The 19407-nt window shown below is 38.3% G+C and overlaps 1 protein-coding gene across 2 annotated transcripts in view; it reads left to right on the top strand.

Annotated features, from left to right (window-relative positions):
* The window catches only part of SLC39A9 (solute carrier family 39 member 9), a 49022-nt gene that overhangs the window by 15915 nt on the left and 13700 nt on the right, over nucleotides 1-19407 (top strand). The window contains exons 2-3 of one of the 2 annotated variants that reach the window (XM_004313192.4): nucleotides 5123-5231; nucleotides 19118-19312. In XM_004313192.4, the coding sequence (XP_004313240.1) occupies nucleotides 5123-5231; nucleotides 19118-19312 (304 nt within the window). The remainder of the gene's footprint in view (nucleotides 1-5122; nucleotides 5232-19117; nucleotides 19313-19407) is intronic. The other variant, XM_019922089.3, reaches the window with a different exon arrangement.

The following is a 19407-nucleotide window of genomic DNA, read 5'->3' as shown; positions in this document are numbered from 1 at the left end:
CAGTACATGCTCTCTTTGTGTAAGGCCTTTCAAACATTGGGGTGATGTTTTTGAGATTCACGTTGCTGTATGAAGCAGTCATTTTTTCCTTTTTGTTACTGATTAGTATTCCATTGTGTAAGTGTACCACAGTTTGTTTATCCATTCTGCTATTGCTGTACATCTGATTCAGATTCTGGCTATTATGGATAAAGCTTCTATGAGCATTCTTATACAAATTTTGGTGGGGACATATGCTTTCATTTCTCTTGGTAAATACCCCAAAGTGGAATTGCTGGTTTAACCTTATAGGAGATGACCAGTTTTCCAAAGTGGTTGTACCATTTTATGCTCTCACCAACAATGTATGAGAGTTCCAGTTGCTCTATATCCTTGCCATCATTTAGTGTTCTCAGTCTTTTTAATTTTAGCCATTTTAGTGGATGTGAAGAGGTATCTTACTGTAGTTTAAACTTGCACTTTCATGATGCTTAAATGATGTTGAGCACCTTTTCATGGGCTTTCTGGCCATTCATATATCTTTTGTGAAGTATCTGTTCAGTGTTTTACCCGTTTTTATTTTTTAACTTTAATTTTGTCTCTTATTGAGTTGTATTCATTCTTTATATTTCAAATACAAGTGCTTTGTCAGTGTCTTAGGTTGGGTTCCCCAGAAAACAGACTCTGAGAAGATTTGCATGCAGGAAGTTTATTGGGGAGTGCTCTTGGGAGTAACACCTGTGAAAGAATGAGCAGGATTAAGCAGATGGAGAAGTTGAACTGTCATTCAGTTGCCCCAGAGGCCTCAGATCAACCCACAGAAGGCTCTGAAGCTGGATGTCCCTTCTGAGATATTCTGAATTGAGACAAGGAGATGAGGCTTTGTACCTCCCTCCACATAGCACCAAGTGGGCTAGTCACTGGATGTGGACTGCCCTGGGAGAGGGACTATAACTTGAGGCTAGCCAGTTCCTTTGACCCAAGGGCAGTATCGCAGAGGGACTCAGCTGCAAGCCATCAGCAGGCAACAGCCCCAGCAGCTGGGGGAATAGGTGTCTCCAACCTGAAGGGGGCTGATGTGGGCAGCGTTACACAGATATATGTATTTCCATTACGGATGTAGGTACTGCGGGTATTCTCTTCCAGTATGCAGCTTGCCTAATTCATTTTCTTAATGGATCAGCAAACATTTAAAATTCTGATATTGAATTTTTTCTCTTAAAATGGTTTGTGTTTTTTGTGTCCCTGCTGAGAAATCTTTGCCAACCCCGTGATTGCCAAGATATTCTACATTTTCTTCTAACAGCTTTTGCGTTTTAGGTTTTATATTTAGGTGTATAACCCATCAAGAATTAACTTTTGTGTATGATGTGAGTGTCTTAGGTTGGGTTCCCCAGAAAACAGACTCTGAGAAGATTTGCATGCAGGAAGTTTATTGGGGAGTGCTCTTGGGAGTAACACCTGTAACTGGGTTATAGGTGTAACTTGGGTTACTGGTAACCCAAGTAATTCTTGAGGGCAATTAGCTCTTTCTCTTTTCGGTACATACATCCCTTTCCTCTCTTCTCATCTTCCCTTAATTTGCAAATCTGGGGTATCTTTCATTTCCATTTCCCAGAGTAGAGCATAGTCAAAATGCTGACAGGACAATTTTCTTTCCTAGTAATTTATTCATCAGTTTGCATTGTGGAGTTCTGAAACCGAGACCTTCAGATGAAATGGTATGCTCAGTCCAGTTCAGTTTTACCCTCATTTTTGTCCTTCCTTAGCAGTAAAACTTGACATTCATGATTTTTTTTAAACAAAGGTGACTTTTATGAATTGTTTAGAGAGAATGATGAAAAGACTAATTACCATGCCACCTTCTACACAGAATAGAGCTGTTTTTCCATCTTGTGTTCTCCATGCTCTGACAGTTTGTCTCAAATGAATGCTGTGATTAGCAGTACTTCAGTGAGTTTAGTAACTTGGAAAAGACAAAGACTCTTAGAATAGCTCAGTATTGAGCATTAAAATAGTAACGCCAGTTGTCTGGTGTCATTTTTCCAAAACGCTTTGGCCACTTTCTCCTATTGACTCCTCTATCTTCACAAGACATGTAGAAATATTATTTTACAGAAGAAAAGTTGAGGGACTTCCCCAGTGGCACAGTGGTTAGGAATCCACCTGTCAATGCAGAGGACACGGGTTCAAGCCCTGGTCCAGGGAGATCCCACATGCCACGGAGTAGCTAAGCCTGTGCGCCACAACTACTAAGCCTGCGCTCTAGAGCCAGTGAGCCACAACTACTGAGCCCACGTGCCACAACTACTGAAGCCTGCACGCCTAGAGCCCGTGATCCCCAACAGGAGAAGCCACCGCAATGAGAAGCCCGCGCACCGCAACAAAGAGTAGTTCCTGCTCACTGCAACTAGAGAAAGCCTGCGCACAGCAACGAAGACCCAACGCAACCGAAAAATTAATTGATTAATTAATTAATTAAAAAATAAGAAGAGTTGAGGTGCTAACTTGTTAACTAATTTGAACATGGAGTCAGTTCTGCCTCCCAAGCCAGTGCCCCAACCACTGGATGCATTCAGAACACTCTCAGTTTATAAGTAGTTAATGGCTGTCCTGAATGTATGAAGGGGTGACCTGGCCTAGGTGCTAAGGGGGTTTCCCTCTTGCTATAGGGCAAGTATTAGCTGGTGCTGACACTGCAAATGTAGTTCCGCCATTTTCAATAGATACACAATAGGTATAGATCCCTTCTTTGTTCCCAAACAAGGAGTGGGTAATGTTTCAACCAGCCTTTCAGCTAAAAACCCATTTTCCTATAGAGGCAGTACTCGTACATATATATTCCCACAGCTTCACAGTTGCAAGTTCAGTAGTATATCAGAACTAATACAACCATTGTTATTTTTGCTAACCTCATAAAAGAAACTAAAACAGAAAAGTTAAGTACATGATATACTATTAAATTGTTAAAACTTTGTCCTAAGCAACATAAATGCCCTCTTGTGGGTTTTTTTATTTTTATTTTATTTTTGGCTGCGTTGGGTCTTCGTTGCTGTGCACGGGCTTTCTCTAGTTGTGGCGAGCAGGGAGTATTCTTCCTTGTGGTGTGCGGACTTCTCATTGCGTGTCTTCTCTTGTTGCGGAGCCCAGGCTCTAGGTGCACGGGCCTCAGTAGTTGTGGCTCACGGGCTTAGTTGCTCCATGGCATGTGGGATCTTCCCGGACCAGGGCTAAAACCTGTGTCCCCTGCATTGGCAGGCGGATTCCTAACCACTGCGCCACCAGGGAAGTCCACCTTCCTGTAGTTTTAAAGATCATTTTTCATACCGCTAAGACTTCAGGAAGCCATATAGGGTACATCACTGCTTCAAGAAATTTTGAAACTTAATCTTTTATATCTTGTATGTCAGGATACTGTCTCTTAAAGAAACCTGAGTGAAAAGAAAATACTGGGATTAAGTGGATTAAAACCATAGATCATTTATGGCATTGATTGTGATGATGGTTTCACAGATGTATACTTATTTCCAAACACATAAAGTTGTATGCAGTAAATATCTATAGCTCTAGTATGTCAATCTTAGTCAAGTGTTTTTTAAAAAGCTATAGGACATGTAAGCATCAAACTGAATATGGGGACTTCACTGGTGGTGCAGTGGTTAACAATCCGCCTGCCAATGCAGGGGACACGGGTTCGATCCCTCGTCTGGGAAGATCCCACATGCCGCGGAGCAGCTAAGCCCATGCACCACAACTACTGAGCCTGTGCTCTAGAGCCCGCGAGCCACAACTACTGAGCCTGTGTGCCACAACTACTGAAGCCCGTGCGCCTAGAGCCCATGCTCTGCAACAAGAGAAGCCACTGCAATGAGAAGCGTGCGCACCGCAACGAAGAGTAGCCCTCATTCGGTGCAAATAGAGAAAGCCCGTGTGCAGCAACGAAGACCCAACGCAGCCAAAAATAAATTTAAACTGAATACGTTTTTTCATTGTATGAGTAATAGATGTTCATTGCAGATAAATTAAAAATGTGTTGTAGGGACTTTCCTGGTGGCACAGTGGTTAAGAATCTGCCTGCCAATGCAGGGGACATGGGTTCGATCCCTGGTCCGGGAAGATCCCACATGCCACGGAGCAACTAAGCCCATGTGCCACAACTACTGAGCCTGCGCTCTAGAGCCCGCGAGCCACAACTACTGAGCCCGCGTGCTGTAACTACTGAAGCCCACACGCCTAGAGCCCATGCTCTGCAACAAGAGAAGCCACCGCAATGAGAAGCCCGCACACTGCAACAAAGAGTAGCCCCCACTTGCTGCAACTAGAGAAAGCCTGCATGCAGCAACCAAGACCCAACACAGCAAAAAAATAATAATAATAATAAATAAATTTAAAAATAAAATTTAAAAAATATGTTGTAAATTATATATCACACATTATGTTTATAATCTATAAAGTAAAAAATTTGTTAATATGTAATTTATACTTGTTCTACTTGTATGTATACCTTTTCAAAAGAATTACGAGATTATCAATGCATATTGTTGGCCACCAGCTTTTTCCTCATAACAGTACATCATGACTTTCTATATCCATGAATAGACCTGTATCATAATTTTTAATTACTGAGTCTTGTGCTACTGTGATGAAGTATTAAAGTTTATTAGCTAGTCTCCTTTCGTGGACATTTAGGTTATTTTCAGGTTTGCATTCTTAATATGTGCAGTGGTCATCTTTGCATAGTTCTTTCTTTCTTAGGATAAATTTCTAGAAGTGAAATCGCTGGATCAAAGAATTCACATTTTTGAGGCTTTAAATCTAAATTGCCAAATTGGGGTCCAGGTAGGTTGCAGCAATTCACGTTTCTTCCAGTGTTAGACAAGTATGCTCATTTCTCCCTATTGTGGGTAGTAGACAAGTTTTCCCACATCATTGCCAATCTGGTAAACTTAAAAATGGCATCTCCTTGTTTTAATGGCATTATTATTGGCATTATTATTCATGAAGCTGACGCTTTTTCATGTTCAGTGGCCATTGTAGATTTTGGCCTCACAGATAAGCAGCTCACAGTCTTCATTGCAGGTACTTCAGAAACTTTACCCCGTTCATTCATCAGTCTTTTCAACAGCTTATGTTTTCTTTCCAGGAGCGACTAAAGCTGGTGACTGTTTTGGGTGCTGGCCTTCTCTGTGGAACTGCCCTTGCTGTCATCGTGCCTGAAGGAGTACATGCACTTTATGAAGATTTTCTTGAGGGTGAGAAAGAGAGACAGGCCTTTGAGATACGTTATTGATGTGGAGGGCTGAAAGGAGAAGCTTAGTGGTATTTTTTTCTGAACACAGTTCAGGTTCGCCATAGAATATATGCCAAAACCTCTTTTGACGTCTTTGACAATAAACACATCAATAGCAGTTTGTGATTGAATGCCTCAATCCATGAATACCACTTAAGATTTATTTGCAATAATGCATGAATTCTGGGCTTTATAAGTATGACAGTCATTTTTTAATGTCCGTGCAAAAACTTCCAAGATCCTACATGATAATGATTGTATTTTTAGTGTTGTTTTTTTTTTTTTTTTTTGCGGTACGCGGGCCTCTCACTGTTGTGGCTTCTCCCGTTGTGGAGCACAGGCTCCAGACGTGCAGGCTCAGTGGCCATGGCTCACGGGCCCAAGCCGCTCCGCGGTATGTGGGATCTTCCCGGACCGGGGCATGACCCCGTGTCCCCTGCATCGGCAGGCGGACTCTCAACCACTGCGCCACCAGGGAAGCCCCTTTTAGTGTTTTTTAATTGAAAAAAATATATAGATAAACACATTTGGATTAAAGGACCCTTTATAGTAAGCTTTGTAGTGAGGACCTCTGTAGTAAAGGATAACTAAAAAATTAAAGAGACCTTTCCTGACAAGCAGAGAACAGTATAGCTGTATAAGAGAAAATGCTGAGCAGTGTCAGCTTGGTTCACTCATCTGTTAAATGATTTGGTCCTTCACACCAGCTAGAAGGCATACTTGATTCAAATTTGTGATTCAGCAAAATCAGATTCCTACTTGTCATGAAACTTCACAGATACCTGTGAAGGACTGAAACCACAAATGTTAAATTGGTGAACTGAATCTTCAAATGCCAAGAGTCTGTTGGACTTTAAGAATAGTATAAAGAGGTAAACACCTTCCAAATTTCTTACTAGTTATAGTATAATAAGTAGTCTTTCAGGTCTCAGTAGAGGAGAAGAACTGTGTCTTTTATCCAGATTGATGATGCTCTTATGCCTAGGGTATGAATATGGGCATAATGGTAAAGTGTGAGGATTGTGGAGATTTTATTGCAAAATAGGACAGAAGCTGAGGATTGGTCAGCCTTAGGGGAAAAAAATAATAAATCAGGAGCCTTAGAGCAGTGGTTTTCACCCTTTTCTGATCATATATTCTATTGGGAAAAAAGATACACACGTGCTATTGTACTGATTTACTCTATACATTATAAAACACACTCCTTAAATAGAAAATTTTGGAATATGAGGTTTAAAGTCCTTTCATATTCTAGTGGATCATCTTGAATTTTTCTGCATGTGATCATTACTATCCTGATATCCTAGGAAACATTCAGACTATGATTAAATAGACAATTAAAATTTGTTTTGCTCGTCTTTGTGCTAAGAATTGTGGGTGGCAGTTATTTCCTAAACTTGCCTGATAATAAAAGTTCCTTGAGGGAGGGGTGCATTTTAAAAATGTAGTTTCCTGGCCCCCAACCTAGACTACTGAATCAGAATTTCCGGGGAAGGGACCTGGGAATGTCTAATTTTAACAAGTTGTCAAATGATTCTTTTTTTTTTTTTTTTTTTTTTTTTCGGTATGCGGGCCTCTCACTGTTGTGGCCTCTCCCGTTGCGGAGCACAGGCTCCGGACGCGCAGGCTCAGCGGCTATGGCTATGGCTTACGGGCCCAGCCACTCCACGGCACGTGGGATCCTCCCGGACCGGGGCAGGAACCCATGTCCCCTGCATCGGCAGGCGGACTCTCAACCACTGCGCCACCAGGGAAGCCCCAAATGATTCTTAATAGACAAGTTTGGGAAACACTGGGGTAGAGGAAAGAACTGCTTCAGGTTTAGTTTTTGTTTGTTTGTTTTTCAATAACAGTTTATGACATAATTTACATACCATATTTCAGGTATAGTTTTAAAGTTAAATGTAGCTACTATGTGTTGGGTTGCTTTCCTTTATTTTAATAGTTTTCCTGGTTTTGTTCTAAAATAATTTTGTGGATTCATTTGAAAATGTATGTGCTGTATAAACCTGTTTTTTCAAAAATAAGCGTTCTGGTCTCTTTAACCTTTTCACCATAGATTATTCTCCTGCCCTAAGCCATCATTAAAAAATCTTTTAAGGGACTTCCCTGGCGGTCCAGTGGTTAAGACTCCGTGCTTTCACTGCAGGGCGTGTGGGTTCTATCCCTGGTCGGGGAACTAAGATCCCACAAGCCACCGAGCCTTGCCAAAAACAAGAAAAAAAAACTTTAAAAATTATTTTCCCTGGTGGCGCAGTGGTTGAGAGTCCTCCTGCTGATGCAGGGGACATGGGTTCGTGCCCCGGTCTGGGAAGATCCCACATGCCGCGGAGCGGCTGGACCCATGAGCCGTGGCCGCTGAGCCTGCACGTCCGGAGCCTGTGCTCCGCAACGGGAAGGGCCACAACAGTGAGAGGCCTGCGTACCAAAAAAAAAAAAAAAAAAAAAATATGTATTTTCATTTATATATTTTACATTCACTCTTTTTGGCATGAATGACTGCATTTTGCCAAATGCATAAAGTCAAAACGCAGAACAGTCCCATCACCTTCATCCCCTTTTGTAGTCAAACCTTTCCCCCAACCTTGGGCAACCTCTGATCTCTTCTCTCTCTTTATAGTTTTGCCTTTTCTGAATGTCATATACATGTAATCTTGTAGCCTTTGGGTCTGACTTCTTTCAGTTAGCATAATGAGGTTGAGAGTCATCATGTTGTTCTGTGCATCAGTGGTTTGTACCTTTTTATTTCTGAGTAGTATGCCATTGTTTGGATGAACCATTGTTTGGATGAACCATAGTTTGTTTATTCCTTCACCAGTTGAAAGACATGGGTTTTATCCAGTGTTGGTGATTATCAGTAAAGTCACTATAAGCATTTGTGTACAGGTCTTTGTGCGAACATGAATTTTTATTTCTTTTGACAGGTGGAATTGCTGGGTTATATGGTAAGTGTGTGTTTACCTTCATAAGAAATTGCCAAACTTGTTTCCAAAGTGCCTGTACCATTTTGTGTTCCCCTCAGTAATGTGTGAGAGTTCCAGTTGATTCCCTTCCCAACACTTGATGTTGTCTATTTTGTTTTAGTTTTTTATTTTAGTCACTCTAATAGGTGGGTAGTGGTATCTCAATGTGGTTTTGATTTGCAATTTCCTAATAGCAAATGATGTTGAACATCTTTTCATTAGTCACTCTATTAGGTGGATAGTGGTATCTCAATGTGGTTTTAATTTGCAGTTTCCTAATGGCAAATGACGTTGAACATCTTTTCATGTGCTTGATTGCCATTGCTGTATCTTCTTTGATGGTATCCAATCATTTGTCCATATTTTAAATTGAGTTTTCTTATTATTGAATTTGGAGAGTTCTTCATGTATTCTGGATACAAGTCCTTTACTGAGATATGTGATTTGCGAATATTTTCTCCTAGTCTGTGGCTTCATTCTCTTAACAGTATCTTTCACAGAGTAGTTTTTAATTTTGATGAAGTGAATTTATCAGTTCTTTCTTTCATGAATTGTGCTTTTGGTGTCATATTTTAAAACCTTTTGCTAAACCCAAGTTCACAAAGATTTTCTCTTTTGTTTTCCTCTAGAAGTTTTATAATTTTAGGTTTTATACTTAGGTCTATGATCCATCTTGAGTTAATTTTGAACACAATGTAAAGGTTCATTTTTTTAAAAATAAATTTATTTATATTTTTTATTTTTGGCTGCATTGGGTCTTTGTTGCTGCACGCGGGCTTTCTCTAGTTGCGTGAGCGGGGGCTACTCTGTTGCGGTGCACGGGCTTCTCATTGCGGTGGCTTCTCTTATTGAGGAGCATGGGCTCTAGGTGCACGGGCTTCAGCAGTTGTGGCTCATGAACTCTAGAGCGCACAGGCTCAGTAGTTGTGGCACACAGGCTTAGTTGCTCTGCAGCACGTGGGATCTTCCTGGGCCAGGGCTCGAACCCGTGTCCCCTGCATTGGCAGGCAGATTCTTAACTACTGCACCACCAGGGAAGTCCTTCATTTTTTGCATATGGATGGATGTCCAATAGTTCCAACACCGTTTGTTGAAAAGACTATCTCTATTGAATTGTCTTTGCACCTTTGTCAAAAATCAATTGACCATGTTTGTGTTGGTCTATTTCTGGATTCTCTGTTCTGTTCCATTGATCTATTTGTCTATCCTTTGCCAATACTACATTTGTCTTCTTGATGACTATATCTTTATAGCAGATTTTGAAATTAGATTGTGAAGTCCTTCTAACTTTGTTCTTATTTTTCAAAATTGTTTTGGTTAAACTAGTTCCTTTGCCTTTCTATAAAAATTTAGAGTCAGCTTGTCAGTATCTACAAAAAAAATCATGCTGGGATCCTGATTGATATCGAATTGAATCTATAGATTAATTTGGGGAGAGTTGACATTTTGAGAATATTGTGCCTTCCAATCCATGAACACAATATATCTCTCCACTTATTTAGGTCTTCTTTGATTTCTTTCATCAGTATTGTAGTTTTTAGCATACAGATCTGCAAATATTTTGTTAGATTTATACCTAAATATTTCATATTGTTGTGCAATTGTAAATGTTACTTTAAAAATGTCAGTTTCCGATATTCTAGTATTTAGAAATTTGATAAGCTCCATGTAGCTTGAGCTGCTGTCAGGGCAAAGTGGCAGGAGAAAAGAGAGAACAGAATAACCTGTTTTCCCCCCATACTCTTCAGACCACTGGGGCCCTTTTCCTAGATACTGTGGCCAGAAAGATGGTGTATTTCTTGGGTTTTTAACTGCTGTTGGTACTGCCATGAAGTTCTGCAGCTGGGGCTGCCTTCAAGGCAGGGCTGGGAAAGAAAAGAGAGGGAGAGTAAAAGGAAAAAAAAGGGGAGGGCTTCTCTCCACACCAACACCTCTCAGCAGTCCCTCTTCCTGGTCCTCTGCTAGAAGGACAGGGTTTCTTTTGAAGTTTTTGCTGCCCTCTCTCCTCTTGCTATTGTTTACTCTTAATAGTCTTCAGGTAGTTGTATTTTGTGTGTTTTGTCCAGAGTTTTTGTCATAATCAATGTGTGATTGAGACTATAGTGGGTTTACTCCACCTTGGCCAGCACCAGGAGTCCCCATCATTCTTTTTATTTTTTTTTAAATTTATTTTATTTATTTATTTTTGTCTGCATTGGGTCTTCTTTGCCGCGTGCGGGCTTTCTCCAGTTGTGGTGAGCGAGGGCTACTCTTGGTTACGGCGCACAGGCCTCCCATTGCGGTGGCCTCTCTCCTTGCGGAGCACGGGCTCTAGGCGTGCGGGCTTCAGTAGTTGTGGCACATGGGCTCAGTCGCTCCACGGCATGTGGGATCTTCCCGCAGCAGGGCTCGAACCCATGTCCCCTGCATTGGCAGGTGGACTCCTAACCACTGTGCCACCAGGGAAGCCCTCCCATCATTCTTTTTAAAAAGTAAAATGTTAATATTCCACTTTATTAAATTTTGAGGTAGCTCGACCATGATGTTAGTTTTAAACTAAGCTATCTCCAAATTTTCCTCATCTCTCTCTATACTGATAAGTCACATCACTTTAGTTTCTGCTACTTTATCTTTTTCTCCCTCCACCCTTTTCCACTCTTTCTTTATTGTACATCAAACCAACTTTTCTCCAAACTTTGAAAAAGGAGTTTATTTACATGTAACTACAGGCTATGGTTTAGTTCTTCTGTGAACCTTATAATTATGATAATTAACGTATTTTTTCAGAGCTCAGTGTACCATGTTAACTAAGTGCTCTGACACTTTAATAAGCATTATTAAATACGAATTAATGTAAAAAGGAACCTCTCACATACTCTTCTGTGTTTATAGCTCTAAACTCACTGGCCTTAGATGATTATTAGCGTTCATGTGAGAAAACCATCTTTCTATAGAAACAGAAGTTTTTTTTTTTTTTTTTTGCGGTACGCAGGCCTCTCACTGTTGTGGCCTACCCCGTTGCGGAGCACAGGCTCAGCGGCCATGGCTCACGGGCCCAAGCCCGTGGGATCTTCCCAGACTGGGGCACGAACCCGTGTCCCCTGCATCGGCAGGCGGACTCTCAACCACTGCACCACCAGGGAAGCCCTAGAAACAGAAGTTTTGAGAACATAGTTTATTGAGTACTGCAGTCCTTGTTTACTGTGGAGCTAATGTTTGAAACCACCATAATTCTTTGGAACATGAGAATTGATATGTTTAGGAAGGCAGACTCTTGGTCAAAGACCTAAATATAAATGTGATGTGCTCATAACTGGATGATCATTGAAACTGTTGTGGTCAGAAATAGTTCAGTATAGATTATCCCACTTATTTCTCCAAGAATGCCGTGTGTCAGGTTCTTTAGAGAGATACAGTTATCATTTTATGGCTTTCTCTGTCATTTTGCTCTGCATTTAAAGTAGAGGGTTAAATCTGCTATTATATTTAATTAACTTTTATCCTATCATTCATTAATAAAAGTGGAGCTCTTTAAGGCTCTTGTTATACTTTACTTTCAGGATTCTGAAACATGGATGATCCTGGACTAATACAACCTATCTCATCTACCTCTTATTCTGTCTGCTAAAATGTCTAGTCTCTGCTTTTTCCCTGCCCCTTCCTCTCCCTTCACCCCCAGCATTGTTTTATTGTTCAGTATTGTATCTGACCAGATAATCAGGCCAACTATTTCATATAAGATGTTTAAAAATAAATCTCCCAAATTAATTCCATCTAATGTGCAACTGTGTTCCTAAACATTCAGTGAGCACTTAACCACATACCAGGTATTGTGTGAATATATTGCCTGATCATCACAGCAACCCTCTGAGGTGGATACTATTTTGTAGATGAGGCTTTTGAGCCACAAAGAGGTTAAATAATTTGCCCAAGGAACTCAGCCAGTAAGCGTCAGGACCAGGATTTGAAACACAGCCTGTCTTACTTGGAAGACTACACTTTTTTTTTTTTCTTAACATCTTTATTGGAGTATAATTGCTTTACAATGATGTGTTAGTTTCTGTGAAGCCTACACTTTTAATGACACTCTGCTACATGGTGGACTTTGTAAGGAATTTCACATTACCAAAACACTATTTATCTGCTAAAGAAATCTGTTTCCTACCTTGTAATGAGATTCTTGTCTTTCAGAAACACGGTAGTATTTTGATAAAAGATTCACTAACATCCCTTTAAAATGTCAGCTTTATACATTTGACTATGGTCAGTTTTCTGTTTTACATCAGAAACAGAATGCATCATTATTAAGAGCTACACCACCCTATTACTGAAAACACGTCAAGTGTAAAGAACTGTCTGTCTTTGCCAGAAAAAGATAAGTATATAGTAAAAATCTGTGAAGGTTATAAGGTGTGAGTAGAAGTTAAGAAATTTAAAACAACCAGTGAAGGCCAAAAATACAAAACTGAAAACTGGGGATCACCTCAAAAAAACAACAAAAAAAACAAATTACCTGAAGGTTTGAATCTTAGAATGCTTTGTTCTTTGTACATGTTAATCTGAAGAAGAAGTTCCAACAAATCTGTTCAAAGGGTAAATTGATTCTATTATATTAAATTTAACGTATGTGTCTGTGTCATAGAAAGGCTACATACTATACTGATGGAACTTACTGGAACGACTCCTATATGAATATCTAGGGAAAGAATTAAGCCCATAATGATTTGCTGAACACTCTGTTAGTGGCACGAGAAATATATGTCTGATGAGCAATATCCAATGATAATACTGGGTTTATATACTCTGCAGTGGGGAATGTGATGTGGAACATGTCTCAGCACGTGAATTACCAACCAGTGCCCTGAGTAAAACAGACACAACGATAACAACCTGAAAGTTCTTTTGAGAATGAGTAACACATGTCCACAATGTAATGTATTTTAATTAAATAGCTTGGTTTTTAAAAAAATTTTATTTTATTGAAGTATAGTTGATTTACAATGTGATGTTAATTTCTGCTGTGCGGCAGAGTGATTCAGTTATACATATATATACATTCTTTTTCATATTCTTTTCCATTATAGTTTATTATAGGATATTGAATATAGTTCCCTGTGCTATACAGGAGGACCTTGTTGTTTATCCATTCTATTTATAGTAGTTTGCATCTGCTAATCCCAAACTCCCAATCCATCCCTTGCCCACCCCCCTCCACCTTGGCAACCACAAATCTGTTCTCTATGTCTGTGAGTCTGTTTCTGTTTCGTAGATAAGTTCATTTGTGTCATATTGTAGATTCCACATGTAAGTGATATCATATGGTATTTGTCTTTCTCTTTCTGACTCACTTCACTTAGTATGATACTCTCTAGGTCATCCATGTTGCTACAAATGGCATTATTTCATTCTTTTTATGGCTGAGTAGTATTCCATTGTATATATACACTACGTCTTCTTTATCCATTCATCTGTTGATGGACATGTAGGTTGTTTCCATGTCTTGGCTACTGTAAATAGTAAATAGCTGGGTTTTGAGATCTCAGTTTTTGCTAGGTTGAGTTTCATGTCCTAGAGTAGAAGGAAGGATGGATGTGTTAATACTGAATATCTGGATCCCATTACTAATCTGTTTATGTACTAATAAGATCATGGGATTATCACTCACTTTGAAAAGTTTTTTTTGTTTTGTTTTGGCTAATGCTTGCAAATAAAACCAATAATGCCTACCATTCATTGTATATAATCCAGTAAATATTTCATGTTTTTATATAAAGTTAAATTCCACTTAAGTATAAGTATTCAGGTCTTTTATGGAAAGCTTCAATCAACAGCACACTTATTTCAAGCCATATATATATGTATGTGAACACGTATATATATATATATAAAATAATGTTGCTGACATTTTGCTTATTTGCCACAATTTTACATAAAATTAGGTGTTAACGCCTTCAAAATGGGAACATCAGGAAATTATGTACTTGTATCAGTGAATGCTCAAAAAATGTTGGAACTCTTTCTTTAATTTACCTCCAGAGTATGCAGCACACTTAGATGAGAATCATCAGTGGCAGCAGAATTTTCCTTGAAAGTAGTTTAGGTTTAGAGAAATGTACAACTTATTCAATGCCAATCTGTTTGATAAGATAGGTGACCTGTTTATTCAATATTATTTTAGATCAAAAGCTGGTGATACTAGAAAATATGACAGTTTTATTGTGATTCATAAACGTGACTCTGAATGCTGTACCAAGAGTTCCAAAATTATTTAGATAAAGAAAGCATTGTTAGGATAAGATATAGAAGGATCTTATACTCATTTAAATTTAAAAATTCTGATATAGTTATACCTTATGAAGGGAAATAATTTCGGCCACCCTTTGAAAGTTGTAATTAGGCTTGACATTTAGTTTCAGAACTATGGACACCTGAAAATTAATTATCTTTAAAAATTATTATGCAACTGTTCACAAATAATAGTATGACTAACACCCTTTAATAAGGTGTTAACCCACCTTTGTACCTAAGCTGGCTTTAGCATGACCTTTCACCTAATTTAGCATGTACATCTGTTACCTATTAAGTCTGGATTTATAAAGAAGCATGTGCATAATTACCTTAAAACATACAACTAAAAGATTGTATTTTATTTCCATTTAAAAAAATCTTTTTGCTTAGGAAGTAATTAATTGCATAACTTTTGAGATGAAATGCCACATAAAAAAAATATAGAAGTGAAGGCCATTTTTTTGCCTTCAACATCAATTTGTTGAGTATCTACTCAATTTATGGCCTTATATTGATTGTTATCCGTTCATAGATACACAATATAGCCCTGCCTTCAAGAATTCACAGCTGATGGAAAATGAATAAATTAACAGTCAGTGACAGCAGGGGTTGGCAAACTTTTTCTGTAAAGGGCCAGATAGTAAATATTTTAGGCTTTGTGGGCCATATGGTTTCTGTTGCAGTTACTCAACTCTGCTGTCATAGCATGAAAGCAACCACAGACAGTCCATGAACAAATGAGCATGGCTGTGTTCCAGTGCAAATTTTATTTACAGAGCTAGGCATGAGCCTCTGTCCTGCAGTTTGCTGCTGTCTGAATTATGTTATAGTCATATAAAATCTATGGTAGACACGTACTACTACTCTGTGTGTACATGACTAGAGGAGGACACAGAAAATCTCAAGGAGGAAGGGACTTATGAGCTGAGTTTTGAAAGACAAGGTGTTATCCAGGAGAAGCAGCATGGAAGGCCCATGGATTCATTAACTCCTGCAGAGTCTAAGCAGAGGCAGAGACAGGAGCCCGTTTTGTTAAATATTTAGTGGGTACCTTATGAAAAGATAATCATTCAAATCCTTTCCAATAGCATCTTTCTAAATAGTGTTGAAAATTGTAGTTAGCAAAATTCTATGACTGACTTCACATGTGTAGTTTCTTTACATCTATAACTATGAAGAATTGGTTTTGTATGTTAAAACAGAAGCATACCAAAAATTGCCTTGTCTTTAGAGAAAGTCAATTGTTTTACTTCGTTTATTTATTTTACATTCTTGAGGCCATGCTAAGCTATTCTCCCAGCACACAAAGACCTACTTGAAAAGTAGTGAGTTCTGCCATCTCAGTATTGGTCATCAGGGTACTTCATTTTGAGTTTATTAACTTTTTATTGAAATATTGCATACAAAAAAGTATACGTCATACATACAAGAAAGTACACATATTGGCAGTATATAGCTCAATGATTTTTCACAAACTGAACACCCTCCTTTTACCATGAGGCTACATTTTAATTGTCCAACACTACTGATCAAAATTCTTAGATTGCTTCTCTCATAAACTTAATTATTTTTCATCTCTGAGCTTTCAGTAAGTTCTCTAGCTTAAAATCCTTACTGCTAACAATAATTTTGCTTGCATGAAGGACAGGGTAGGCACATTCTGTCTGCCCACCTTTTCCTCCTAGACCTGTCTAGCGTTCAGTTCTCTTTAATTGATCACTGCAGCGTAGGCTTCTGATTTCCAGGAAATACCTTTTATTCCAAAACCATCCATTTCTTCCTCTGAAAGTCTCTCTTTACCTCCAGCAGTGCTTCCAAACTGAAGGTAGCAACTCTGGATCTTGAAATAAATTTAATAAGTTGGACTTGTGACTGGCATTTAAGAAGAGCACAAAGGAGGGACAAGACAGATGAAGAAATAGAATAGTGCGTTGTAACCATTGTAAGGATAAGTATTATTTTTTGCAAATTTTTATTTAGTTTTTCATCTATGTGTATGTTTACTAGATCATGATGTAAAATTTATTTTTTACTAGGGATCATGTCCTTAAAAGTTTAAAAAACATTGTCATAAGTCTCATGTCAGCAATTTCAAAAACTGCTTAACATTAGCACCATTAACATTAACTGCTGATACTCGTAGAACTTGTTTAAATTAATAAAATGGAAATTGGGGGGCTGGAGGAAGTTTTTTTCTGCCTGTCTCTTGGAGGAGCACTCCGTCTCATTTTAAGATGCCAGTGTAACTCAAACAGAGATGTTACAAGAAAAAATATTGCAGACAGATATCCCTCATGAATGTAGTTGGCACAGTGCTTTACCAAATATTAGCAAATTGAATACAGCAATATATAGACAGGATAATACATTTTGACCAATTGGAGTCTATCCTAGGAATGCAAATCAGGGGTTGGATTAATATCCAAAAACCATTTTAATTTATTATCTTAATCGAATAAAGTAGAAAAACCATTTGATCATCCTTAACAGGTACAGAAAAGCATAAACATTTGACAGAATTAAACTCCTAATTCTCAGCAAACTAGGAAAGAACTTCCTTACTGAGAAAGGGTATATTTGAAAAACCTACAGGTAAGATGCCTAACACTGGGAACAAAACATGGCTGTCTCCTCTCAACCACTTGTACTTAACATTGTACTTGGGGTCTTGGCCAGACGCAAGTCTGAAGTAAGGCCAGAAAAAGAAAGAAAAGGCGTAAAGATTGGCAAGAAGTAAAACTATCTGTTTGCAGATGACATGATCACCTATGTAAAAATGGTTAAAAATTTAAAGCCTCACAATATCAAATGTTGACAATGGAATGGAGCAACTAGTACTCTCAAACATTGCTGTTGGGTTTGTAAAATGGTACAGCCACTTCGGAGAACAGTTTGACAGTTCTTTTTTATAACGTTAAACATACATACACCTGTCAGTTCTGATCCTAGGTATTTACCCAAGGGAAAAGAAAATGTGTATCCACAGAAAGACTTGCACCTGAATGCTCATAGCAGCTTTATTTATAATGGACCAAAATTGGAAATTACCTAAATGTCTGTCAACAGCTGAATGGATAAACAAGTTGTGATATGTGCATACAATGGAACGCTACTCAACAAAAAAGAGGACCAAACTACATGCAAAGCTTAGATAAATCTCAAAATGTTATGCCGAACAAAAGAATCCTTATGCAAAAGAGGATATATTGCATAATTCCATTTATATGAAATCCTAGATCAGGGAAAACTCTGGGGACAAAAAGCTCTTCAGTGCCTGCTTGGGACCAAGAGTGACATATTGACTCCAGGGACGCACAAGACAACTTTTCTGATATTTTAAAGTACTGTTCCATATCTTGACCTTGGTGGTAGTTACTAGAGTTTTTACATTTGTGAGTTATACCTCAATAAAGTTGATTTAAAAAAAAAGAGAGAGATTTAGACATTTTAAAACAAGTAAATGCAATCACTATTAGGGAAAAAAAATCTTAAGATTAAAAAATTACTTTGGGAAGGTGAAAAAGTTTTAGAGATGGATGATGGTTGTAGAATGATGTGAGTGTACTTAAAGCCACAGAATTGTATGCTTAAAAATGGTTAAAATGGTAAGTAAATTTTATGTAATGTGTATTTTACCACATTTTTTAAAAGTTAAAAAAAAGGTGTGTAAATAAACAAAAAATCTTTCAAGAATTAGAAAAATACATGAGTTTTTATTATCTTAAGATGGTATGTGCTTTGTGCTTCTCAAAAATGACTTTTAAAGAATTAAGGCAGGCTCTAAAACATTGAAACAGACTTATGTAATTTCTTTGGTCAAAGATTAAAATGCTTAATCTAATTACAAGCAAGAAATGTGTTTAGTATGTTAGCCTGTATTTATGAAACACAGCAAAGATCAGGATTCTGGCCTTGAAGTGTTTATGTTTTGAGTGTCAAATACGTGAGTATAATAAACTAGCAGTATTACTTAGCCAGGTGTCATTTACTGTAATTCAGAGTATCCTGACAATCATATTTCTAGAACAGTCATCTTTCTAGAACAGTCATCTTTCTAGAAGGAAATGTCTCTTTTAAACTGCTCTGCCCTTTTGGTTTCTAATTAGTGATTGTCCCCTGAGATTTTTAAAGCTATAAGTGTTTATACTCAGTTTGCCCTTTATTTGCAATTTTTATATCAACCTAAGTGTAAAACTAGATAAATTTGATTGTAATTATTTTCACTGTTACTGTTCTTCATTTGCCTATTTTCATCAAAATAAACCTTACTGTAGTTTCTGGTGAGATTGGTGTGAATTTCTCTAGCCCGAAAGGAAGATTTGGGGATGCTATCCCTTGGGAATATGACTGCTTTCTTGGTGATTTGCTTCCACTTCCTAGGTTTTGGGAATAATAGGCAGTTAAAAGCTCTGCATGCCAAAAGCAGAGGACCCTTGGGAATTTTTTTATCATGAACTTTAAGTTAAGGGAGTTTATCATTGGCTAGATTATAACACAGGAAGTGAATGTCTTTGCAGTAAAATCTGTAGAGCTTGAAATACAAAAGAATGGAAGCTTCTACATGAAGATGTTTTGAGGGGGAAAACACATTTTCTCTTTATGGTTCATTCTGCTCTAGGGAAACACCACCAAGCGAGTCAAACACAGAATGTGATTGCGTCAGACAAAGCAGAAATACCGGTTGCCCATGAACATGAGCACAGCCATGACCACACACAGCTCCATGCCTACATCGGTGTTTCCCTCGTACTGGGCTTTGTTTTCATGTTGCTGGTGGACCAGATTGGCAGCTCCCATGTGCATTCTACTGATGGTAAGTAGCTCCAAGGTTTTCTGGGCAGTGCAAAACATTTGCATTTTAGGTGATCACCAATGATTGAATAATTCAGTATGTATCAGTGGCCTTAT

Source organism: Tursiops truncatus, chromosome 2 (assembly GCF_011762595.2).
Source record: "Tursiops truncatus isolate mTurTru1 chromosome 2, mTurTru1.mat.Y, whole genome shotgun sequence".
Classification (NCBI taxonomy): domain Eukaryota; kingdom Metazoa; phylum Chordata; class Mammalia; order Artiodactyla; family Delphinidae; genus Tursiops; species Tursiops truncatus.
This window is presented reverse-complemented; position numbering and strand designations above follow the sequence as displayed.